The 27,202-nt window shown below is 34.7% G+C and overlaps 1 protein-coding gene across 1 annotated transcript in view; it reads left to right on the forward strand.

Annotated features, from left to right (window-relative positions):
• LOC122809305 (tyrosine-protein phosphatase non-receptor type 18-like) overlaps nt 1–27,202 on the forward strand; it is a 1,521,908-nt gene that overhangs the window by 508,066 nt on the left and 986,640 nt on the right. The window contains exon 6 of the mRNA XM_044080695.1: nt 16,252–16,320. Within this exon, the coding sequence (XP_043936630.1) occupies nt 16,252–16,320 (69 nt within the window). The remainder of the gene's footprint in view (nt 1–16,251; nt 16,321–27,202) is intronic.

Raw genomic sequence — 27,202 nt, forward strand, 5'->3', positions numbered from 1 at the left:
GTCTATAAGGCAAATATCTTAACCATTATGCCAATCTCCCTTTTTTAATTTCTCCAAGTCTTTTGGGTTTGTAATTCCATGATGGAAATGGACCCTACTCCCAAGTCAAGATATGATTAAAGTTCATGAAATTAGCATTGTTTCAATCTTTGAAGTCAGCCAGAAGTGCTATTCGCAGCACCTGCAATGTGCCCAGTAATCACTCCTTGTGCAATTCGTACAGAGTTACATGTATCGATAACATATCTAAGTACAATTGCAGAGTCTTTTTTATAAGACTCGTTGCTCTTACTACTATTAGAACTGTCTGGGTATCTTTTTCCACATTGCTCTAATTTCTGCCTGCAAATCCTGATATTTTATGACTTTGTGTTTCTCTGTACGCAAGACACTGTAGTCACTGGGTGTAATGATTTCAATGATCCAATGCTACTTTTGTCTTCATTTCATGGACCACTATATCTGGTTTTCTCGCCTCTGTTTTGTGAACTGTTGATAATGGGTAATATCACATGATGTAGACTTCATCCTTTTCTGTGATGCTTTGTGGCTCATGTTTCCATTGATTTTCATCTACTTTAGTATTATAATGTTTGCACAATCTCCAGTGCAACAGTTGTGCCACATTATTATGCCTTTCAGTATACAGTCCTTCTGCCATTAGTATATCACAACAGGCAACTGTTTCCAAGTCTGTTTTAAAAAACCTACATTTGTCTGTTTCTCCCACATGTTCAATGGACTTTAAAACCAATGTGTACATAGTCCACGGTCCTGGACAACCAATATTAACCTTTCATCTTTTAATTTGAATTCGCCTCTCCTTAACCATTCCTGCATTTGATTGTGATCAGCATGGGGGTTGTTCCAGGAGTTTTCTATACTTGCAAATATATTTATGCATTTTCCACATTTATTGCCTTCTTATCTGATCCTTCACCTTACATTCTCATCTTTTGTTTTGTTTTTTTGGCACATTCAGTCGCTACCTGTTTTTTATCTACTTCTGGTCTGATTTCCATTCCCACTTGACGCCAATGTGCTTCTGCTAGACTAAGCAGGGAAGTCATCTTAGATTTATTCTCCTCATGTTCAAAATGTTCACATTGTTTGGGTTTGTGAGGTCAGCAGATATGTATGCAGTCCCACAACTGGCGATATATATATATGTTTGTGTGTGTGTGTGTGTGTGTGTGTGTGTGTGTGTGTGTGTGTGTGTGTGTGTGTGTGTATAATCAGTTTCAAGGAGGCCCATCCATCCTTCAGAACAGGGAATATATAATCTTGGTATGCACTGATTTTATAAATCATTTGATGAGCATGAGGCAGTTTTCTTGTTTCCTGTCTAACTTAACACCTTTTGGTCCAGTTAATCTATAACTTAGGACAGGAAGAACAAATTAGTTTATAGCTTAAACTTTGTTCCTAGATGTCAACACTGTTTTCAAGATTAATTTAAGTCTTCTAAAATATTCCTAACTTAGTTTTATTTGCATTTGTTCATGTTTTATTGTTGATCCTTCATCAGTTCCCAAATATTTATACACTCCTTTTTTTTTTTTCAAAAATGTTTTTTTTTATTTTTTTATAACAAGAATAATAACAGTAATAACATATTTACACTCAAAACTGGAACAAATTATTTACAAAGTCCTTAACAAGGAAATACTTCTATATACATTCAGGAAATCATCTAAAACTTTTTTAGTAATGATTGTAACTTTTCCCAAGCGATTAATTTGTGTGTTAAATTTTTTGTATTCATTTTTAAACTAGATGTTTCTTTTTCACATAAGGTCCTGGCTAAATAAATAAATTCATTTCTGAAAGATATAGGAGAGTTAGTTTTCCAATTTTTTGTCACAACCTTTCTTGCTACTGCAAGTATTGACCAAAGAAAGTGATTTTGAGATCTGGGTACGATTTCTGGTACTGGTACGTTAAATAAAATGAGTGAACTTGAAATTTCACAATTATCATTCCATAAGGCCTTACAGAAACATTAAAATTCCTTCCAAAATTGGGATAACATATTACATGCAACAATCATATGAAACCCGTCAGCTTCTGTTACTTTACACCTCCAACATTTCATATAATTTGTTTTGTACATATTTGTAATTCTTTGAGGTGTATAATAAATTCTGTGGAGGAATTTCCACATGTATATTTTCCAGTAAGGAGAAATTGTTTTTTGTACTGATTTTAGAAGTAGTTTCTTGTTTTTAGTAGTAAATTCTCCATTATTTATTTTGTTGGAGTATTCCCAAAAAGAAGCATTTGTGGAATTATCAAATCTAATGACTTTATATATTAGGGATATAAATGAGGTGCCTTTCAAAGAACCATCAATTATATTAGTCAATAGTTCTAGTGTTTTAGGTATGTTGTTTCCATGGGTTTGTAATTAAAATATAGTTTTGTTATATATAAATTCTCTGCAGGTTTGTATGTCTATCCAGTTATTATTATGTAGGCTGTATCTAGTAATTAGATGGTTAGCTGAATAAATTCCATTAGAGGATAAGGATTGGTTCCAGTATATTAAGTCATTATTTTTAAATTCAAGCATTTTATTTTTATTAAAAGATATTAAATATTCATTAGTATAAGCAATAGGAAAAATGAATATTAATAAGCTTTTAATTGACTGGTTAGATTGAGTGATTTTCATGAAATTTGCTATTATTAGACTAATAAAGGAGCAAGCTTTTAACTTCTGCTTATCTTGTATGTATATTTTTAAAGACCAAATAAAGGTATTTTGGTGTATTGTAGTTAGAGGGTCAATTAACATTCTATTATTGTTTAATAAAAATTTTTCATGTAATAGTTTCCAATATGAATTATATGAGGGGTTTAACCATAAAAGGATTATATTAAAAATTGAAGCATTTACATAATATTCAATATTAGGAAAACTAATACCTCCTTCTTCCCAACTTGCCACATGTCTTTGTAAAGATATTCTGGGTTTTTGAGGATACCACAGAAATTTTAGTAAGTAATTACTAATTTTTTTTTTAATATTTTCTTGGTTGGGGGAATGGTTAAAGACTGACTTATATAGAGAATTTTAGGTAGCACTATCATTTTAATTAGTATTAGTCTGTCCTCAAAAGTAAAATAAAGTTTGTTCCAATTATCTGTGAGATTAATAATTAGATTTGTTAAAATATTATAGTTTGTAGTAATTGTATTCTTAAGAGTGGTATTAATTTGAACACCCAGGTATTTAATTTGTGCATTGTCCCAGTTAAAGCATTTATAACTTTTCATTTTCATGGTCATCTTTTTATTTATTAACAAAGTCTGGGTCTTGTTATGGTTAAATTTTAGTCCTGATAAACCTTCAAATAAATCTAAAGTGTTTAGTAGCTGATCTAAAGATGTATCAATGTCCCCACTAGTTAGTAACAAATCATCAACAAATAGCTGAATCTTTAGAAATATGTTACTATTTAAATTATTGCCTTTAATGTGAACATTATTTCTAATATAGTTGGCTATAGGTTCTACAGCTAGAGCAAAAATTAAAGGGGAAGAGGGCAACCTTGTTTTGTTCCTTTTGTAAGTTTAAATAGGGGGATAAGAAAGAGACTATCTTTACAAAAGAAACAGAGTCTTCATAAAGATTTATAATTAATTTTATAAAATTTAGGGAGAATTTATAGCGTTGTAAAGCTTTAAATAGATATGACCAACTCAGTGTATCAAAGGCTTTATGTCCAGACTCATTATTGTTAATTTTTTTTTATTTTTATTAGCTAAATCTATAAGAGTCAGAAGTCTTATTATGTTGTCTTGGACTTTTCTGTGTTTAATAAAACATGTCTGATCTTCCTCTATTAGGCTAGGTATAATGGAATTGATTCTGTTTGATATTATGCTCATGAAAATCTTATAATCTATATTTAATAGTGAGATGGGCCTATAGGAGGAACAGGGAGTAGGATCTTTATCAGGTTTAAGTATGGGAGAGATTAGTGAATATCTCCATGATGGTGGGATATTATAAGTAGCTTTGATTTCCCAAAATGTGTTTAATAGTATTTTTAAGGTATTATCAAGAAGGATTTTGTATATTTCAGGAATTAAATCATCTAACCCTGGTGCTTTATTAGTTTTTATGTTGTTTATTTGATTTTTTAGTTCTGTAAATGTGAAAGGTCTATCAATTTTAGCAATATTCCCAGGGGATAAGGTCTTTAGAATATTATCAGATAAGAATTTGTCTAGATTTATATTTTCATTTATTGGTTTGAGAGTATTAAATTCTCATAATGTTTTTTAAAACCTTGTAGTATGGAATTTAAATTTGTCACTTTTATTTTTCTCATATTTTCAACATATGTAATTTATTTTATGTGATTTATTTCTTTCAAGTACTTTGAGCATACTGCAATTCTATGTAGACTTTTAGGATTGATAGAGTATGAATATTTAATTCTCTAGATTTATAGATATTTTGTATTGCAATATATTTTGATATTCTTTGTTTAATTTATTTATATTATCTAAGACTTTCTTATCATTTGGTGTTAGATTACCTTTTAAGTTATCTAATTCAGTTTGAATATCTTGTAGTCTTTTATCCCATTCCTTTCTTTTTTGCATATACCACATTTTAACTTTTCCATATAATACAACTTTGAGGGTGTCCCGTAGAATTGTATCCGATACTTCTCCATTGTTATTTGTTTCTAAAAACTGATTAATTTCTGATAACATCCATTCTTGATAGCCTTTTATTTTCGTAATATAAGCTGGTATTCTTTGGCAATATATTAAGGGTTCAGTTTTAAAAGTTATACTAAAAGTAATGGCATTATGATCAGAAAGGGGACAATATATTAATAATGCATTATCTATTTTTGATTGTAAAGAATTTGACACTAAGACTTTATCTATATTAGTTTGAGTCCCAAACCTATATGAATAGTGAGAGAACTTTAGGGAAGAGGGAAGTTTTATATGGTATATGTCTTTTAAATTTCTTGTATTGATATAATTATGTAGGTGTTTTACTACAAGGGAGGTCTTGAAGGTTTTAGAACTTGTAGTTTCATCAGATGAAAGAATACAATTAAAATCCCCTGCGACTATCATTTCTTCTCTAGAATGTAAAGTTATAATGTCTAAGTATTTCTTTACTGATTTTGTACCAATTCCAGGGATCCAGTAAGAGTTTATGAGTGTATAATATTTCCTTTCAAGCTTAATTACTACTAAAGTTAACATACCCTCTTTGTCTATATATGAGTTTACAGTTTCAGGAAGCCTTAGACTTTTTTTCCAAAGAATTAGTACACCTCTTCTTTTGTAATTAAATTGGGAACTAGTCAATATTTTATAGTCTTTTAGTGTTAGCTTAAGTCTTGGGATATTAAATGTGTCTCCTGAAGAAATACTATATCAGCCTTATGTAAAGAAAGGTATTTATTAATGCTTTCTCTTTTAATATGGTTATTTAGCCCATTAACATTCAATGATAGACAATTATACATTAAGACCATTTAAAATGTATAATAGTTCAAAATAGCTATAATGATTTCCTAGGGGATTAACCTTGTAGGTTATAACAAAATTTGTTATGGACTGAGCTTCTGTAACAACTAAAGAAGGTAAAATAGTATTTACAATAACATCCTTCTTCATGGAACCTAGTGTTCCTGGCTTAATATGTGTTGCATACAAGCCACCGATCTGCCAACACATATTCAATAACATTGGGTCACTGTGACTGCATGCTTCATTAATTATACACTCCTTCTTGATCAAGTTCTTTTATATTACATTATTGTCCCAAACTGATGTTTTCTTGGTGCTGCAGCTTTCCTGCTTTAAAGGTTGCTTTTGCACATTTATCAAGACCAAATGACATTCTTATGTCATCTGAAAAAGTTTTGAGTACTTGCAGTTTGTGCTTTCTGTTCCTCATCTGATGAGCTATACAATTTTAAATCACCTACAAAGAGAAAATGAGAAGTGTTTATACTTTGTTACTTTCTGGGATCCAAATTATAGCCATGACCTAATCTGTTAAGCAGGCAGCTGAATGGGTTAAGGGCAAGACAAAAGAGCAGTGGTGACAGAGAGTTACCCTGGAATATCCCCTTTTGAATTTTTATCTGTGGAATAATAAGTGGCCCTTTATCGTGGCTTAACTGCAAAGTGGTTTGTCATCGTTTCATGGTCGCTGTGATGTAGTTTATCAGTGTAGGGTACATCTTATACATTTTAAGCATTTTTTTATCGATGAATGTGGGAGGATGTCAAATGCTTTTTTGTACTCTATCCATGCCATACTTAGATTCTTCCTGTTATTACAGTTAGCCACTATGACTTTGCTTAACAGATGATCCTTTGTTCCATATGACTTTCTTTTATTACCCTTTTTTTCTTTTGCCATAATTGAGTTTACTTCCAAATGACATAAACTCTGTCAGCATCAAATATGGTGTATAGTTTATATATCATCTGAAGGCAAGTTATTGGTCTACCGTTTTTAGGGTAGCTTGCAGATTCGCTCTTAAGTAGGGGCATTGTTTTTTCTGTTAGCCAGGCTGCTATCTGTATGGAGTGCGCATATAAATAGTTCTTACTCATGGCTAAATCTTCATGCAGAGATGTTAATACTTTTAGCAAGAAGTTAAGCACTGCATCTGTGACTGCTGTTTTCTAATTAGAGGCTTTTTTTTTTACTTTGTTTCAGTCTCTCTAGCTGTTACATCATCCCATTTCATATTCTGTACATTTGAACGTCTTATTCTTTCTTTTACTTCTATCCATTTAGCATCTTTGTTATGTTCCACAGGATCTTCATAAATATTTCTCCAAAATGTATCTATTTCTTCTTGTTTAGGTGGTCTTTCAGTTCCTTTTATCTTGTTTCACAGTTCTCTATAAACTTTTTTTTGAGTCATCAATAAATTGCTTATTTTGTACTTTTCCTTTATGTTTACCTATATTTCTTCTAGATTTTTCTGCCTGTGCTGATATTTTTAGTTTATTTTTTGTGATAGTCCATGATAAATCCTGATCCGTTATAATACTGAGCATTGCTTTTATCACATCTGAGTATTTTTGTTGATCTGTTCCCTCTTCTATACTCTTCTAAAAGTGACACTTCTTGTCTTAATTACATTATAGTTTCTCTATTCAGTACTTCCATGATGGCATTCAATTTCTCTCTGCCCTTTCCCTTACTACCCTTTGTTCTTGTGGTAGGACTTTATCTGTTACTAATTTGGCTGCACAGTAATGCATCCTATTTACTTCTATTATATCGCATGAATCTCTGCGGACAGTCCTAATTACTGTGTTCATTTGTTTTATCAAACTTCTTTTTGAGTTTTATTACCTTCTGCAGTCTATTTCTTTCATTGATCTTACTATGCCTATCCTTCTCTATTAAATCAAACAATTCTTCTCTTAGATAATTTTCTTCTAAACTGAGGGCACATTATTAATTCTCAGTTTCCTGTGGACATTCTTTAGAAAGTTCCAGAGCATCTTCCTGTGCCATGTTCTCTTTAGTTTCCTCTAATGCTCTTTCATATGGGAACTTACTGGCCTGTAACTCCATGCCACAGTTTCCTGTTCTTTCCTTTACTGTATAGTTCCAACTGAACCTTTGTACTGGTTTCCTGTGGAAGGCTCCAAATTATCTTTATATGTCAACTGATTAGATGTTTCCCTCTCCCCTGGTTTCTCTTTAATTTGGGTATCCATTGCTCTATCCTGTTGTGTTATTATCTGAGTTAAATTTTCTACACTAAGTCCTTCACTTTGCAGGTAATCCATAACCTCAGTTTCTGTTTCTTTAACTTCTCCATTATTAATCCTATTTCTACTTTTCCTCTTTGTTTTCTTATTTTTTTGTATTGTACAATTTTCCATAACCTCAGTTTCTGTTTCTTTAACTTCTCCATTATTAATCCTCTTTTCTACTTTTCCTCTTTTTCTTATTTTTTGTGTTGTAAAATGTTCCATATGTGGATGTCCTTGCCTTTATTTCTCTTCAAATATCTTTGGTGCTGCTCTTTTGCATTGATTAGTTTTGCTTTCACTTTTGCATAAAGATTGCACCATATTAAGTCTCTTTTTCTTTCCCATGTCCATATTTCTTCTTCAGATGTCTCCTGCTCCTCTTGTTTAACCTTACTTTGGGGGCTAGTTGTTCCATCATGCTGTGATGTAATCTGTGTTAGACTTTCTACACTGGATCCTTCACTTCGCAAATATTCCATAACTTCAGGTTCTATTTTTTTTAACTTCTGCTTGACTAAGCTTCTGTTCTACATTCCCCCTTTGTAATCTTATTTTTTGTTTATTTATTTTTGTGCATGTGAAATTTTCCATATCTGCATGTCTTTGCCTGTATTTTTCTTCGAATATCTTTGGGGCTGCCTTTTTGTGTTGATTAATTTGGCTTTCTCCTTTGCATAAATATTGCACCATATCATATATCTCTTTCTTTCCCACTTCCATATTTCTTGTTTATACCCTTCAAATGTCTTTAAATTTTCGTACTTCCTCATTTCCTTCTTTTTCCAAACGGCACAAGGTTTCTTGGTCTATATAGTGTTTTTCATGGATCTGTTGTATTAATGAACACACGTTTTTATTTGAAGCTTCTGACAGTTTTTCTTGTGGAAGTATTTTTCTTTCCTCTAATTTCTCTCTCAATCTTTTTGTATAACTTTTGTCTGGAAATTATGAACTTTTTTGCATAATAGTAACCATACATAATTTCCTTTTTATCCTCAATAGTCCACTCTATTGTCTGCATGGCTCTTTCTGACCTATTGTTTTTTGTGATTTTTGTGGACTGCTACTTCCTTATACAGTGGGGTGCCATTATTCCCCTAGCCCTGGCCTAGCCCCATTGTAGGAATATTTCTGTGTTTTGAAGATTCCATCATTTTTTCCAGTTCTGGTACCAGTGTGCCTACCAGGATTGGGCATTTTTTTCTCCTGGGACTTGTGCTCCCAGCTATCTTCTTTACTTATTAACCTGCCTCTGTCCTTGATATATGCTATGTAAAATACAGTCTATATATTGGTGTCACCTTGGTGAGATTTTGTGAAAAACAGGGTCCATCTCATGCAGGTCCTAACCAAGACTTGAGGATGAATTCAGTTCCAGCAATACTTCTCTCCTTTTGCTGATTTTATCATCCCTCTGTGACTGGTTTAAATAATATACAACAACTGCCAAACTTGCCAAGAGTTGTGGAGTGAGAATAAATAGATTAAGTATAACTATTATATGATTTCTCTCCATAATATTTATAGAGCATCTGCTGGCCATTTGTTTATAAGCAATATGGATTTTTTTGTTATTAGAATGATAATACTAACATCATAAAGACAATATGAATGTTGTAATGTTAAATGCTGTAAATAGATTTATTTAGTAGCAGCGATAAAAGAGATGGTTTAGAAAAATTGTGGTGGTGTAATTATGTGCTTGCATTTATTTTTCTTTGTAGCCTATGGTCCATCTTAATTAATCAAAGTTTCCTTATTGCAGGATTGCATTAAGCCTGTGGAAGTTCCATTTTCTTTTTCAGTTTTGATGACTGTGCTTCACAGTCTACATAGGTGTGAGATATTAAATGTTACTGGGACAGAAATGAAAGATATTGGTCTCTTGTCTAGTAATTACCTCTAAGCCTATGATCCTATGAACTGCTACTGTGACATAAAGTTTATTAACATCCTTCAGGACACAGCCATTAAAGAGTACTCACATAGTTACCTTGGACATTTTATAGATGTAATAAGGCTGGTGTGTATAGTAATGTTAGCACTGCAACACCAGTTTGAACAGTCCACGCACTGGCGTCAGTTTCTCTTTATTTACTATTTTAACATATCTTCTGTGCCCCATGAAGAATGCATTTAGGAACTTTTTAGTTTACAAATCATTATGCACAACTCCTTAAGGTTGTGTTTTTCCATAGCTGTAAAAAATGCTTATTTGGTTAAAAAATGTTTCCACTGGTAGGAACAATACTGATGATGTTTAAGGAGTTTACAGTCTGTAATGTTGTCAAAATTCAGTTTGAAAATTTGTTATGAAATGTTTTATATCTTTGGCCTTTTTTATGGCATCCTATGGGAAGTTTAAGATTCGGTATTACAAGCCTTGAAATATAACAAATTAAGTATGTTCTTCTTAAAACAAGAGCAGGATGAAACTCCTTGTTACACATTGTGAGCTTTTTTTCATGATGTGCTGCATACGTCTGATACTTGCGTACACTAACATCAAGGTCACTGTACCTTGAAGAATGGATAACTGCAAGATACTGAAATTTAGGACTTATTTCTCTATAATCACACTTAAATTCTTGCAGTTCTGAAGATTGCACTTAACAACCCACAAACATACAAAGAAGTTTTGCATACCAAACATATTGTGTATCATGGCGACTTTGTGTCATGTTTAATATAAATATCAGTAGTATTCCACTCTGTCATTGTCTTTGTGAGTTTTTGTGGAATTTTCACAGATTTCTATTAGATAGCAATAATTCACTTATTTTCCTGATTCTGAATTCTGTTTTTAAAGCATTGTTTGGTGTGCATAAAATGAATGAGACATAAGCATTTTACAAAAACGGAATGGTTGAAAGTCTGGGATAAAAAGTGAAAGAGAGGTGAAGGGCAATAAACTATGTAAAATCAGAAATGATGTGCAAGCGTCCATTTGAAATGATGCAACTAGAATTCATTTAAATGTACATTGAGCAAGTAGATTTTCTTTGCATATTTCCTTTATATTATCATAGGATCATAGGAGTTTACTAGGCTATCAACCCAGAGATCATTTCAAGCCTTGCCATTTCATCCCAATGTAATACCATAGAAACTCTAGTCAATACCCAGGACTGTATTTAGTAATGATTGCCTGTGTCCAAAAAGATTGTGGACACTATCCCGGTAAGAATTTATGGTGCCCTATCCACTCATCCAGGCTCCTTTTGAATAGTGTCATAGAGGTGCTCTGCTTTACATGAATTGGTAGCCCACTCCAAAGATGCAGTAGTTGCTGGGAGACAAATCTGTCACTCTAGCATGTCCTATTCAAGTTGTAAGCCATATTTAGGCCCCTGGAATGGTTAGCTCTATTTGATTTACAGATGTGAAGCAAATTCATTAGGTTTGGGTCTGAAATTGCTCTGTAAGTCAGGCGTAAGTCTACCCTTAGAAGTCTATACAATACAGAGTATAGTAACAGGGATATTCTGTGTAAGGCATGTGCTGGAGTCTCTTATCTTCTTAATTAGAAACCTCTGAGGTCTTTCCAATTGCTGCAGGTGCTTTGTACGGACATGCCAAAAGGGGCTTTATACTCAATTATGTGCCTGATTAGTGATGAGTATAGTGGGGTTATAAACCTCTTTTGCTTTAGAGGCAATGCCTTTACTGATCAAGTGTGCTACATAGAAAGCCTTCCTTACTGTAAGCTAAGGTCGCAGTCAACTTGTGATCAAAGATCCCTTACCACTTTGCGGGTACGTAGGGTATTGTTGTTGATTTACTGGTGTGAAGGGACATTGTTTTTGATGAAGGGAATGATGCATTTCTTTGCAATTCAGTTTGAAACTGTGACTAAGATAGCAGTTGACGGTCTGCACAGGACCCTTCTGAATTATACTGACATCATATGGGGATTCGATAATTGCACCCAGTTTGCAGTTGTCCCCAAATTTGGTCAGCCACAACCCCTTAGTTTTGGCCTGAACTTCAGAGAAGTATATACCAAACAGTACGGGGCCCAGCACTGACCCATGTGCACTCCAGTAGTGGAGTCGCCCACTTTGACAGTGTGTGTCCAGTTTGTAAGCCAGTTGGCAACCCATCTTACAACAAAGGGGTTTGCATTCACTTTGCTAAGTTTATCAGTAATGCCTGAGTGTGGGATTGTGTCAAAAGCCTTTGTCAAGTTGATGTATGCTGTATGCACAGATTTGCCCTCGTCAATGGTTCTGGTCACATTTTGGAAGAAATTCACCAGGTTTAACAGGCAGCCCTTGATGAAGCCGAATTTAGTTGGATCCATGATTTGGAGGTTGCCTATGTCTTTATTTATTGAGGTCCATTATGATATGTTCCATGGCCTTATAGATGAGGTTGGTCAGAGTTATGGGTCTATAATTCCCCTGGTCTGTTGCTAGGCCACCTATGTGGAGGGGAATAGCAGTTGCTGTTCTCCATTCTGCAGGAACAAATCTGTGGTTAGACTATGATTGAATATGGTACTTAATGGTGATGCTAGTTCATGTTTTAGCTTGTTTAGAAGACAGCCTGGGAAGCTGTCTGGTCCCATAAAGGCTGTGTTTTTTTGCCTTGGACAAGGCTTTAATGACCTGCTCTTTGGATATGTAGGGTCTACCAACTATCAAGTCTTCTAAAGGTAATGTTTATGAAAAACCTTTAGGAATCCATGAGGGGTATCTCTGTCTTGGGAAATAAAATCTCTTTTCCCCTCTGAAGTAATGTACAGTGAAAACATTCGTGCAGCTACTTAAGCAGCTCCTAAAGGATACCAGATGAAACGACATTCAGACTGTTAGAGAGAGAGAGACATATAGACAGACGAGAGAGAAAAGAACCATAGGGTGTTGAAAATATGCAGGAGAGTTTATCTTTGGTGACTAAAGCTAAATAGTATAACAGATATTGAAAGGGCCAGTCTGTTACTGAGAGAAAGCAAACCACAAGTATTTTCTTTGGTTGTGGTTTCCTTTACATTAAAGCAAAAGGAAACCCATTACTTCCCTGTAGACTCTGTTTACTTTTAAAGTTGTTTGAAGCCTTTTGCTCCTCTTGTAGTTTAGCTATGTTTTAAGTTTTAATTTTTTTAAAGAAATTATTTCAGAAGCAAACCATACGCACATATTCTGAATTGTGAATTACCACATTTGACGTCCGTTGTGGCCTATGTTCTTCATGTTACTTTTTAGTGAAAATGAAACTAGAGACAAGTTTAGTTTTTTTTTTTTTTTTTGTTAACTAAATGAGTGTAGGAGCAATAGTAGGCAGTCTTGTAGGAAGTTTCTGCAAGCGAGAAAAAGGCAAATATAAAAAATGTGTGCAGAACAAAATCTGCCAACATATCAGCTTTTCAGTTTTTGTAGGAAACAAGTTTAAAATGTTTGGAAATCAGTGGGACATTGCAACTGGGGCAGAATGTACTCATCAGTAAGGTCATACAAGGCAAATCTAATTAAGTGTATTAACTGAGTAGCCAAAGCAGTATACAAAACGGGGATGTAGATACTGTATGCATAAATATTAGTAAGGCATTTCACTTTGTATCATGGAAAAAGTAAAGATTGATTTAGATGTGGAATAATTCATAAGGTGATAGAAGTGTAAAATAATGACTAGAGAGAGAACACAGCAGATCATAGAAAAGGGAGACTGGTTACCTTTCATTTGGTTGATGTCTTAAGGAGACAGTGAGACTCTCTAGACTGACCCATAAGTGCTTTTAACATCATATGTCCTCTCAGTCCTTCCCACCTACCTTAGTTGTTCTCTGGCTGTCACTTACCTATCTGAATGCCTTCTCTACCTCCATTGCTGACACTTCATCCCATAGATCCCCAACCCTTACAGTCAGGAAGTAGCTTCACAGATGCAGGAACTAGTTGGTCCTGACAGTCTGCTGTTTGCAATCCATCATCCCCCTACTGTCTTTCAAGTCTAGGATGATGCCTTTATAACTATCAGATGCAACCATATGCATCCTTAGTATGTCCCTCTTATCTCCTCTGTTTACTAGTCTTTGGTAATAGCCTTTCATCTATACTTATATCCTTTCCAACTTATGTTTACCATTGATAGTTTTGAAATCCTTCCATTCCTATTGTAAGGTCTTCAAAACTGGACACAACTGAAGGGCTGCTTTCTCAGGGGATTATCACATGGTTGTTGGTACTTGGGTCATTGTTGTATGTGTGTAAGTGACATTGCTGAATGAAGAGTATACTTTGGTGCTCACTTTGCAAAGCTAGTCATTGGGTTTCATTACAGTGCATATTGTATTGGTGAAAAATGAATTTGTCCACATAGTTTGCCCTTTTGATAAAACTAGGACAGCCGTTATACTTACATCCAGTCCTCCTCCATCTTGTATGGCTTTATGAAAACTTCAGCGGATCTATAGTCCACCAATTAGAAACCACAGTAGAACCACATACCAGATGCAGCAACAACAGAGCACACATAACCAGGAATCCACCAAGCAGTTTTGTTAACAGTAATATTTTATTCAGATAAAATCTCTCTCAGTGCTGGAAGCTCTATAGTCCACCAATACCTCTGGAAACATATTCCATTCATCCACAGACCTTTTCACGCAGACATTTTTCTCTGTGTGCAGAGTGGAGTTGCTACCCATCCTCGTGGTACTTGTGATCTCTCTTCCTCTTCAGGTTGGACGCCAATATACACACTGCATACAGTATCTGTTTAAAGTAGCAGCATCAGCCTGCCTTCCTCCTCCTCATCTCTTCCAGAGTGAGTAAATCTAGTTCCTTTTCTTCCACTCCTCCTCTGCTTAGAATTTCCATTTGGATCAGTCTGCTACCTTGGTTAACCACCTTAAACAGATAAGATAAAATTAAAAGTGGCTGTCCACAGATAGGGTGGAGAGGATCAGCTAATGTTGCCCATTTGGATCAGTCTGCTACCTTGGTTAACCAACTTAAACAGATAAGATAAAATTAAAAGTGACTGTCCACGCATAGGGTGGAAAGGATCAGCTAATGTTGCCCATTTGGATCAGTCTGCTACCTTGGTTAACCACCTTAAACAGATAAGATAAAATTAAAAGTGGCTGTCCACGGATAGGGTGGAGAGGATCAGCTAATGTTGCCTAAGAAAGTGAGTTGGTTAAGAACAGCTCCATGCGTTTCCTTCATGGGAGGAATATGAATTTGACCAGGAGAGCTTGTTATCATGATGGCGAAGAAGAATGCACCCCCTACTTAATGGCTAAGTGTAGCATGCATTGCACATATTTGGAGGGTAAAAAAAATAGAGCTAGCCATTAATAATGGTCTTCTAGGACTTGTTCTTGCCATCATTGCTTGGCAACCTCTGTTGTTTCCTTCAAAATGAAGAGACTTACTTCTTGGATTAATGTGGGATGCTAATGCCAGTTTGAATGGTTCATGGACGTGATGGGAGGCTTGATGAAGGATGTAATACTCTAGCACAAGGAGACATGGATAAGGCTGTCATATTCTCCTTACATAGCCAGCACTGCATGTTATAACATTGCTTACAGCTAGTTTTTGCTAATACAAGGTTTGAACTTTAAATAGTAGCACACAAGTCATTCAATAAAGACCATGGGACCATCGGAAAAATAGAATGATTTAGCACTGCACACTTATGGATTTCACATCAAGTGATGCATAATGTGCCGTGTGCAAAGCACATACCTTTGAAGGAGATCCTCATTCATGCTATGTCCTCAGTGAAAATCTGTGATTATCAAGCAAGAGTTGGAAACTGCAGTATTTACTCAAATAAGTACTTATTCCTGTATTAAAATAACTTGCTGCAGAAACAGCAGGCAATAACAACTCATCCTCTCAAATTCTGAATTTTACATATCTGTAATCATTGTGTTAACCTGCACATTTTTCAATATAATCATCACCTGCCTTTTTATGACTGTCTTGATATGTTCTTAGTGGCAATACGTTTTCATTTTTAATTTCATTATGCATTATTATGCACTTTTATGACTACTTTATACCATATCTCCTCTCTTACTTAAATCATACTGTCAGCTATGATCTGGCATACATGCCAAGTGAATACCGAATTCATTTTTAATAAAAAAACACACCAAGGTGAAGATTAAATAGAGAAAGCAGTGTCAGTTACACAGTTGCCTTTAGCCTTCATTTGTTTAATTAAAGCATATAGTAATACATTGGAAAAAGCCTGTGTGTGTTTTACTTTATTACCAGCTATTTGTGGAATGTGCACTGTCTTATTGTACCTTGTAAATTGGCTGATATTCTGCATTCATTTTTAATATGCTTTATATGATTTTCTCTGTGTCTCTGTAGAAAATTGAATAGCTGTTCCTTATACAATTACAGAATGTAATAAATTAATAAGTATTCCAGCTGGAAAGGTGCTTCTCAACCCTATTTGTTCAAAAGTGTTATTTCAAACTGAATCTAACTCTATTTCTATTTTTCTTTGCAGAGAAAATGTGAATGCTACTGGAGCTCTGAAGGAAAAACTTCTCAGTTTGGGCCCTTCTCTGTCACTAATGTAAGACTGCCTTTAGTAGATTTGTATTGATTTTCATATTGCAGTGTAATACTGTTTTGATCAATCCTGAGTATGAAAGATGATCTGTGGGTGATATACAAGTTCAATATAACTAATAGTTAAGCGATGCAGAACATAAAATACTGAAGAATGCATTGATCATGTTGAGAATGACAGCGGCCATTTATAAATTTTCCAGGGAGGAAGTCGAGTTATCAGACTGCTTTACAACCACAAGGCTTGATTGTGTAGTGAGGTTTTCAGATATCAAAAATAATCAAACACGAAGATCTTCGGCTGTTATAGCACAGCTTATTCTAAATAGGTCCTGAAAACACATTCAGACTCTCAACATATATTAAAGACTCCTTATAAGACAAACAACTATGGAGGAACTTGCTCTTCATTTTACTTCAGTAAATGTGTGTAACTTTATAACAGATTACATGCAGGTTGGTTTAACTTTAAATAGATATGCTGTATTATTTTAGAACAACATAGTTGCATTGCATATAACCTTATAATGGAATCAAACAGCACCTGTTATGGTGTGAATATATATTAGTCTTAAACTGTGTTGACAAGCTTAACAAAAACATGTTTATTGAAAATAAGCAATACCTAAAACCAAGAATATTTCTGAAGAAAAAATTTATTTTTTTTACAATTTTCTTCTGCACTAATTATAATTGTTTGCTTTTTTTTTTCTTTTATTTCTTTTAAGAAAAATCCACTTTATCTGATGCCCTATATTACAGTTTGAAAATTGTAAATGTTTACAGTTTTGCATCCAAGTGTCAGGTGCATCCATTTTATTTTAAATGTGACTTTAACCTCCTATTTCCATCAGGTAATTAGCTAGGCAAAGTTAACTGAAGTCTTGTATCACTGTTCACCACATTTACATGGAGATGTCATCTTCAGAAGAATCTACCATCATTATAGCTGTTTGCCAACTTTCTAGACTTTGACTTGGGCCATTTTACATAAGTTAGTATTTACTTTTCAAAATCCACGTCAAAGCAGAGATATTATCTATACTGCCCCCACCAGAACATAAAATCTATGGCCAGCCATTCACAGTACAATATTTTTTCCTTCTCTGCTCACAGACAGTATACCATTTAGCACATGGGCATTGGCAATGTTGAATCCCTTGAGGAAGAACTATGCATAAAGATGTGTAATGTTTCCGGAAATACATGGGGAAGTGTATACGGGTCTATATCATATGACCGAATCACACAAATTGCGAACGCTCATAATATCGAATATACCTGACCTCGAACTTCCTATTGTGAGGGGCTGTTCCCCCCACACCCCCCACTAAATATATATTCCAACTCAGAAATCACACTACAGTGAGGAAAGGGCAAATATCCCATTCTTCACTGTACAGCAATCTCAGAAAAAGCACTTTGAGGTCCAGTACGTTAGATATTATGCGCATTCTCAATTTGTGTGATTCCCTCGTATGATAAAGACCTAGTGTATACACCCAACATCTGTGCTTTCGTGCTAAAGTCTATGTAAAGATATGTTTTGTTCTGTGAACCAAATCCAAATCTAGCTCCATGAACAGATGGGTTTCCTTTATGAAGTCCTAAAGTAGGGAAAATAATTTATTTTTGTTTTGATTTTATAATTTGTGAGCCATAAGTAGGCAGCTACATAAACTCTTCTCAGCTATGTCCTGTGCCAAAAGGGGCAAATGCAAAATAAACAATAAATTGACTGTTTAGTGTAGCCAATTAACCAGCATGTTTTCAGAGATAGGAAGAAAGTGAAATAGCTGAAAAAATACCACACAGGCATGGGGAGGACATGCAAACTCCACATAGGCAATGAATGGAAGTTGGAATTGAATCCTGAACCTGGAATCTATTGGGCAAAATCCAGATTGAATTAACCCTATGGAAAATCACCAAATAAAATGTGTAGTTTAGGCTGTTTGAATCATTTGCTGTGGCCAATTAAGTCAAGCTTATTAAGAATAACAGCAAGACTGTTTTGCCACTAACACCATATCAAAATATGAGCATGTGAGTTTCACGTACTCTAATACATTAACAGAAAATCTTATTTAGAAAAGAAAGCAAGCTACAATACAATTTTAGAATGTTACAAAAGAGAATAAATAATCTGTATATCTATAAAATGAATCTCACTGTAGTGGCAGTTAACTGTGTGAATGTAATTTAGTTTGGTTTATAGCTTTTTTTGTAATCAAATGTGAATTATTTAAAATTAGGATTGATAATCATGGTCTGCATTGCATAAGGAACGTTTCACATTACATATCATGAAAAATGTCTGTTCACTTCTGAGACACTGTTTCCTGAATTGCAAACCCAAATTAGTGCATAAGATTAAGGTTATGAACCGTTAACCAGTTTCATCCAGCAGTGCAGGGTTTGACCCCTGACCTCCATGTATCTACTATGTTGACTGTGCAAGTCACTTAACCAGACAGTATTCCCAGGTCACCCTTAATAAGAGTCTTGTGCCTAGTGAGTTTAACCAGTTAACAAATAGAAAATAAAAAAGTAGACTTCTACTACCACAGGAATATCTTCTGCAAAGAGTTTGCAAGTTAATTGCCTTCTAATGGTGTGTATAGGTAAGTAACACAGTGGCAGTGGTGTGCAGGGGCTAGATATATGTCAAACATTCTTGCCATATATATCTGTCGTCTGCAGCCTGTGTTAGCATAGATTATGCAGAGAAAGAAATGGAAGAGGCTGTATATCCAAAATGAGACAGAGAGATACACAGACTGATATCACAGAAAGTGAGACATGACAGCTATTGTCCACATCATCCTAGCGTCTGTACAAATTGCAAGATATGTCAATAGTAGCATGATTTTACACTAATTTTGCATAGTGCATCTACTGTCTGCTGTTCATGCAGGATTACTTGAAAATGTACAAGTGTACCTAAAATGCTGGTTTACACAGTGTTATGCCTTGCTTATATGAAGTACTCATGCTATGCCTTTTTAGTGGAAAACAACAGCTAGTGGAGAGGTGAGAAAATATTGCTAATTTGTGAAACCTTAACAGCAAGATAAAAGGTGGGAGGAGGTGACACATACAAGTGTGTTGTCAAGGAAGAACAGTTTTAGTGGATGTGAAGACGGGTCTATATTACATAAATGAAAATCCAAAAATGCGAACGACCTAAAGGTCGAAAATGCACCCCCCACTAAATATATGTACCAACTCCCAGATTGCACTACAGTGAGGAAAGCGCAAATATTCCAATCCTCACTGTACCGCAATCTCACAAAAAGCAGATTGAGATATGGCATTTCGACCTTTAGGTCGTTCACTATTTTAAGCTTTCGGCGTTCTAATAGGAACCCTGTGAGACATGTTGTCAAGGAAAGAGCAGCTTTAGTATATGTGAGACATGTTGTTAAGGAAGGAACAGTTTTAGCAGATGTGAAACATACAATCACATGATGTGCTACAGATGGGACTGCAAGGTACATTGTAGAAAGGCAGCAATAACTTGTATGTGTGTTTGAGAAACAGGCTGAATACTGTACCATGTGCAGAATTTCTTTCCCTTGATCACAGTCAGTCAGCTGAGGTATACCTAGTCAAAAGATAATTCAAGAGGGAAGGTTTGTGTGCGAAACCAGCTAACCTACTAGATTACATTTAAAAGATCATGCTTTTGTGTGTGTGCAATTATTTGTCTATGCTTTTATTTGCTTATGAAAAGATTATTTTCTAGTGCACTAATTAGATAAATTATCAGTGATGAAAGGAAGAATATTTTTAAACTACAACTATTTCTGTCTGTCACTAACTGAGAGTAAGACAAACTAGTAAATGTAAGTAAGATGGTGTTAGCATAAAAGTATGATGGGCTGTTCATAAAATAATTGGAATAGCAAAATATGTTTATTTCTACCTGGAACGTACAGCTTACACATTGAAATTAATTTATACCTTTTATGGTGCTTAAATACTTATCATTTTGGAAAATGTTTCTTGACTTTAAGTATGAGTACAGAAGTGTAAATGCTATTTTCAAAAAGGAAACATTATAAAATACCATTCAAATAATCCTGTCTGACATTTGATTTCAGTGAAAGCTACCTCCGCCATGCAGGACACTTTATTCCATTTACCAGCCACTGGTCACCCACAAGTAAAAAATAAAGTCTGTTTTATTATGCGCTTTTCGTCTCTCCTTATAGGGAGACTTCTTTAGATAACAGACATGTACAAATGCAAAGTTTAAATAAAAAAGTCATCAATCATGTGGCACTTAACATACACCTCCATTTAAAGACACCCTTCCCTATAACATCCACATATTAACTATAACATTTATTTCAATATTTTACAAGTAATGCCTTAAATATACTCTTACTAAAATATTTAGCCTAAATTTCATAATCAACATTATTTATTTATTATCCAGAACAACTAATCAATGAATTGATTAGAGCAGTCCAGGATAAGAGGGCTGGTGGTTTTTACAAACCAATTTTGAGCATTAAGGGTACGATAGGAGGTAACAATGTGGGGGACATGAGTGTGGTACCAAGGACGAGAAAATACAGTACTACAGCCCTGATTACTGGATATAGTGTCAATGCTCCAGCTTTATACTCCCTTATTAACAAAAATTGGTCATTAATTATGAATGACAATGTTCTCAGGCATAAATTCTGTGAAGCATCAAGAATAGTGTTCCAATGAGGGCAAAACCTGAAAAATATATTACAATACAAAGCAAAAGGTGTAAGTACACGAACAGGTATGGGTAAATGTAATATGTGTAACTTTTGCAAACACATGCAGGTTGGCCAGTGCTTCACATTGAGGGAAGAGAAATATGTGACCAAACATAACTTCAACTGTTAGAGTAGAGTAGTTTACATGGCTCAGTGCCAACATTGTCCGGCTTTCTATATTGGAAAAATGGACCGCAAATTAAGGGAAAGAGTATATGAGTATTTATATTATATTTCCAAAATGAAAAAAGAAAGTGCCCTAGCTAGACATGTTGAAGCATTTCCAGATCATATATTCAAATTTAGGGCTATTGACTGTGTGACTTCAAATGGAAGAGGTGGTCCCGATCCATTAATGTTGGAGAAACCTGAACTGAGGTGGCAGCTTCATACAGACTCCTGCCATTTTCGAGGATTGAATGAAGTGTATTCTATCTTGTGTATTCTTAAACTGAAAAATCTAGAGAGGTAGAGTAATGAAAGGTGTACGTGAGTCTATAACCTCTGGTTGTAAGGTGCTGTCGTGTGGACAGAATGGGTCAGGATAAATTATTTTAATATTGTAATATTTTAATTTTCATCAGAATGAAGACATTAAAAATAAAAATATACATGAAATAAATAATGTTGATTATGAATTTTAGGCTAAATATTTTAGTAAGAGTATATTTAAGGCATTACTTGTAAAATATTGAAATAAATGTTATAGTTAATAATATGTGGATGTTAGAGGGAAGGGTGTCTTTAAATGGAGGTGTGTGTTAAGTGTCACATGATTGATGACTTTTTTATTTAAACTTTGTATTTGTACATGTCTGTTATCTGAAGAAGTCTCCCTATAAGGAGAGATGAAAAGAGCTTAATAAAATGGACTTTATTTTTTACTTGTGGGTGACCAGTGGAGTGATTTCCTAGCTTTTTTTATCCAGTTCAAATCATACATACCCTTCAATGTCTCCTGTCAATCATGATTTATACCTGAATTTATTGGAAAAAAACATCCATTAAACCTAATTCACTGCTTTTAGGTGATTTCATCTAACTCTTCATCAGCTGGGATCACCTATACAACCAATAATATGTATGCAAAGGTGCTACTAGACTTTATAAATGCCAACTTCCTTGACCAGATTGTGTACCTTCCCATTAGAGGTGCAAATCTTCTTGACTTTGTCCTACTCATCATTGCCGATATCTATCCCCCACTATTTGCCACAGTCTCTCCAGTTAAGTCCAATCTCCAGACTGTCATCTTCTCCCTAAGAGCCAGTAACACCCTCCCAAACTGAGGCCTTATCTAGGAGAGTGGTAGAGCAATGCAACTCACGTTGCACAGGAAGGGAAGTAGCAGGAAAAGTGGCATCTGTGATGCAAGTAACGTTGCAGATTGAGAGACCAACAGATTCCCATTCAAGGGAGTAGCAGATGAAGCAGGTATGTCTGAAGACGATACGTCACAGGAAGATGCAATGTTGCTTTTGTAGATTAGTCACAAAAACAGAGAACAAAGATGTTCTCAGTTAAGAAGTAAGTACGCTGCTTAATTTAGTCCTGCTGAATACACATATTAAGATAGATGAAAAAATAGATTACAGAAAGTAAATGAGACCCCAAATGCTAGAAGATTGATAGCGCACATGAACACAGTAATCATGACTATTAAGAGGAATTTAAGAGATATAATAGAAATAAATAGAAAGTATTAGTGTGCATCTAAACTAATAATGGATAAAGAATTACCACAAAAGCAGAGAGTAACAAAAGAAAGGAATGCAACAAGTAAAATGCCAGCATGAAATCTCCCCATTGAGAAAAAAAATATAAAGCACTTAACACAAGAAGTATAACTGTTAGAAAAAGAAAAGGGAAGAGGTCATCAAAAATGCTTAGAAAGTTAGATCTAGTAAAAGCAAAGCACAGTATCAAAACAGACCAGGCTCTATCATACACTTTTACCAATAGTAAACTAAAAATATCAGCACAAGCAAAACAACCTAGAAAGTATGAAACTTAGAGGTAATAGGATAATTATTAAGGAAAAGTACAAAATAACCATTGATGACACAAAAAGGTTTTATAGAAAACTGGGAAACAAAGCAAAAGGAATAGAAACAACACACACCAAAAAAAAAGCATTTTGGAGAAATATTTATGAAGACCCTGTATAATAACAAATATTCTGAATGGATGGAAGAATTAAAATAAACAGTAAGGAGCTCAAATGTAGAGGACATGAAAAGGGATGAAGTAACGGCCAGAGACATTGACACAAAATTAAGAAAAGGTTCTAACTGGAAAACTCCAGGCCCAGATGCAGAACCTAACTTCTGGCTAAAATTTAATGTCTTTACACAGAGATTTGGCCCTCCATAAGAATTATTTGTACGCACATCCTGAACAGACATCAACTAACTCCTTAAGAATTAACCGGCAAATCATCCTAAGAATTATAAAGCAATGAGTTGCCATCCTGCAATATAGAAATTATATACTGAAATTGATGCAGACAGAATTTATACCCTTTTAAAAAAAGTTAAATATGGCAATAGAACAAAAAGGTAATAAAACAAAGTCATAGGGAACAAAGGATCATTTGCTGTTAAAAAGTGTCATAATATAGAGGTGTAAAAAAAGAAATAAATCTAAGTATGGATAGATTACAAAAAAGCATTTGACAGCATGCCATATTAATAGATAAAGAAATTCTTGCAGATGTATATGATACACCCTATACTGGTCAGTTATGTCACAGTGGCCATGCAACAGTGGCAAACTACTTTGCAGCTGAACCATGACCAATGGCAAATTATTATCCCATGTGTGAAAATTCAAAGGAGGATATTCCATGGTGATTCTTTTTCACTCCTGTTGTTTTATTTTGTCTTTAAATCATTAAGGTCCTTAACCCATTAAGATTTTTCCTCAGTAAATTGGAATATGGTTAGAATTTGGATCCCAGAAATCTTGTTTAAGAATTTGAATCTACTTTCCATTCTGGCCCTTGAGCACATCCATATCTGTATCATTAAAATAATTTGATTCAAGTGTACTAACACTCCCTCTACACTTGAATTAAGTACATATTTGTTTGGCTTAAAGTTACATAGTTCATCAGATGAGGTGCTGAAAGTACAACTACAAATTGTTAAAAATAATTCAGATGTCATAAGAATGACATTTGGATTTGATAGATGTGCAAGATCAATATTTAGAAAAGGAAAGCTGCATCAAAAGGAAAATATCAACCTCTGCTATGACTGTGTTATAAGGAAACTTGATAAGGAGAAAGTGTATAAATATTTGAGAATGATGAAGGATTGGCAATAAAATATGAACAAATAACAATAAAGCTCAGTAAGGAACATTTCAGAAGACTGCAACTAATATTTAAAACCGTGTTGACATCTAGGAATAAAGTCCAAGCTATAAACCAATTTGCTTTTCCTTTTCTAGCCTACAGTTTTGGGATGATTGACTGGCCCCAAAAAGTGTTATATCAATTGGACAAGAAAACAAGAAAAATACTCCATGCTTATCAAATGATATATAGAGTCAATGTATAACAAGATGATAAATTCCTTGCTCTGAAGGAGGTATGGGCCTCATCAAAACTGATTAGATATGCAGTAATGGAACTGCATATCTGCTGACCTTATCAGATCCAAATATAATGAAAGCTTTAAAACATGAAGAGAAAAATTCTAAGATGACATATTTACTTAGCTTAGCAGAAGCATTTCAGTATCAAATGGGAATGAAAATCAAACCAGAAGTAGCAAAGGTCAGACAGCAATTGAAAGTGCCAAAATCCAAAGAATAGAAGGCAAAGGATTAGATGAGAAAGAAAGAAAAGTGAGAAATCCATAAATATTGAGACAAGTATACAGATCTCCTGAACAACCTCAAGGCGATCAAGATTTGATGCAGGAATGGTTAAGGAGAGTCAGTTGAGACCAAAAGATGAAGGGCTAATAATGGCAGCCAAGTATAGTCCACACCTTGGTTTACAAATGTTAATGAAAAGGTGGGAGAAAAGACAAGTTTAGGTCCAGTAAAACAGAACTAGAGGCAGTCACACATGTCATTGCTGGGTGTGATACACTCATAGGCAAGGGCCTGTATTACAAAAGGCACAGGAATGTGGCCAAACTGTTACACTGGGGATTGTGCAAACACTATGATATAGAAGTAGCTGAGAAGCATTTCAAACATTAAACACAAAGCATTATAGATAATGATCAAGTATATATCACATGGGATCACCCATTATCAGCTGTCCAAAAAAAAATAGATGCAAGAAAACCAGATATAGTAGACCATGAAAACAGTCATAAGTATCATTGATCACTGAAATTGCTGCACCCACTGATTACATGCAAATAGAGACAATGCCAGGATTTAGAAGCAGAAACAAGAGCAACATGCAAAAAATATACACAGACAGTTTCAACATTAGTAAAAACAATGGAGTTAGTAAAAAAGGATTGAGTCATAATTAGAAATGCCGTCAATACATGTAACCTTGTATGAATTACAGAAGGAGGCAGTTCTGGGCACATTGCGGGGGCTGAGAAGAGCACTCTTGGATGATATTAATGATTGAAGCAAAACTATTTTCATGAACTATGCTCCTAGCCTGATTTAGGAATGGGGTCCAGTCCTGTCATGGTAGTAGAAACCCAAAACACTTGGAGAAATTAAACCAGAAGAAATCTACTATATTCGGAAACTACAGCAAAGCCAGTCTTCTATACTCAAACATACACAGAAAGATGCTCATTAACCCACAAAAATTAACTTTGTTTACTTAGAGCCTGCGTCTGAAACAATTTAATTGACAAGACTCAGTCTTGTCTTCTCTCTAATTAGAACCACCACTGACTCACTTGTCCCCCTCTGTCATTGTTTCATCCCCATTTTTCTCATCATCATTCCAAAACTAATATTCCTTATAACAATCCAAGTATTTCAAACATTTCTCACTTCGTATGTACTTTACTTCTCAGTCTTAAATGTAACAACACAGCCACAGTTGCACTACTACTACTAACATATTCTGTGTTACATCAACCGCCCTTTCCAAAATGTCCATAGTGAAGTTGTCTCCTCTTTTCATTAAATTACTAGAAATCGTAGGAAATACTTCACTATCATGTCACGTCTCTCTACTTTATAAAAGTCTGTGTCTATATCTAACGAATGATCAACATTGTGTATATCCATGCAAACTACGTACATGCTCTATTTCTAAATGTTGATGTAAGGTATTGTAAACCATTTTCTCTCCTGTACTTTGTATTCCTTCTGATATTATGCAACTGCTGTATTTTATGCATATGTCAAAACTGGTATTAAATGTGGAGTTTTACTGTCTGGGCCACCACTAAAAAGGGTTTAATTCTAATCAGACTTTCCCAGTAAAAGGCATAAATAAAAGAAATAATGTTCTCAGCTATCATTGATATGTCAGTGTGCCCCACCGCAAACCTCTCTCCCAAATTGCAGCATTCTTCAACTATTTTTCCACCTATCTAGAAAGCTTCATTGAGACATCTGTTCCTATATGCCAACAATGCAATGTAAAATTCAGGGAAAAAATCTTATGGTAGAATTATCAGATAAATCATACAGCAATAGGAAAAACTAGACTGGCCTTGCCTTATTTAAGATACTGAACTTTCTTCACCATAAAAGGGATTTAAATTAGTTACCAACATTATGAAACACTATGGGCTACCTCTTCTGCCAAAGACAACTGCATGACTTTCTTTTACTATATCAGGAATTTCAGACATAGCACTTAAGTCTGCTCTGAAGCAATATCCAGTGGCTTTACTTTGATTCTGAAGCCATTGCTGACATATTTAGCTTGAGCTCCACTCCATAAACCCAGCCTGCAATGTCACCATTACCAACTTAACCCCCCCATTATCTCTCTTTGTCAAGTCCTGCTGTATCACACCACTTCCATGGGTCTGGATAACATATCTTACTGCTTCTTGGTAAGCTCCAAATATAGATTTGTTGCACCCATTGTGAACTGCCATAGTGGTTTCACTTCAACCAGGTGACCCAACCACAGATCCAAGTACTTATAGACCCATAAATCTTACCAAATCATTGGTG

This window comes from Protopterus annectens, chromosome 8.part0, assembly GCF_019279795.1.
Source record: "Protopterus annectens isolate FY-2018-M chromosome 8.part0, PAN1.0, whole genome shotgun sequence".
In the NCBI taxonomy this organism is placed as follows: Eukaryota; Metazoa; Chordata; order Ceratodontiformes; family Protopteridae; genus Protopterus; species Protopterus annectens.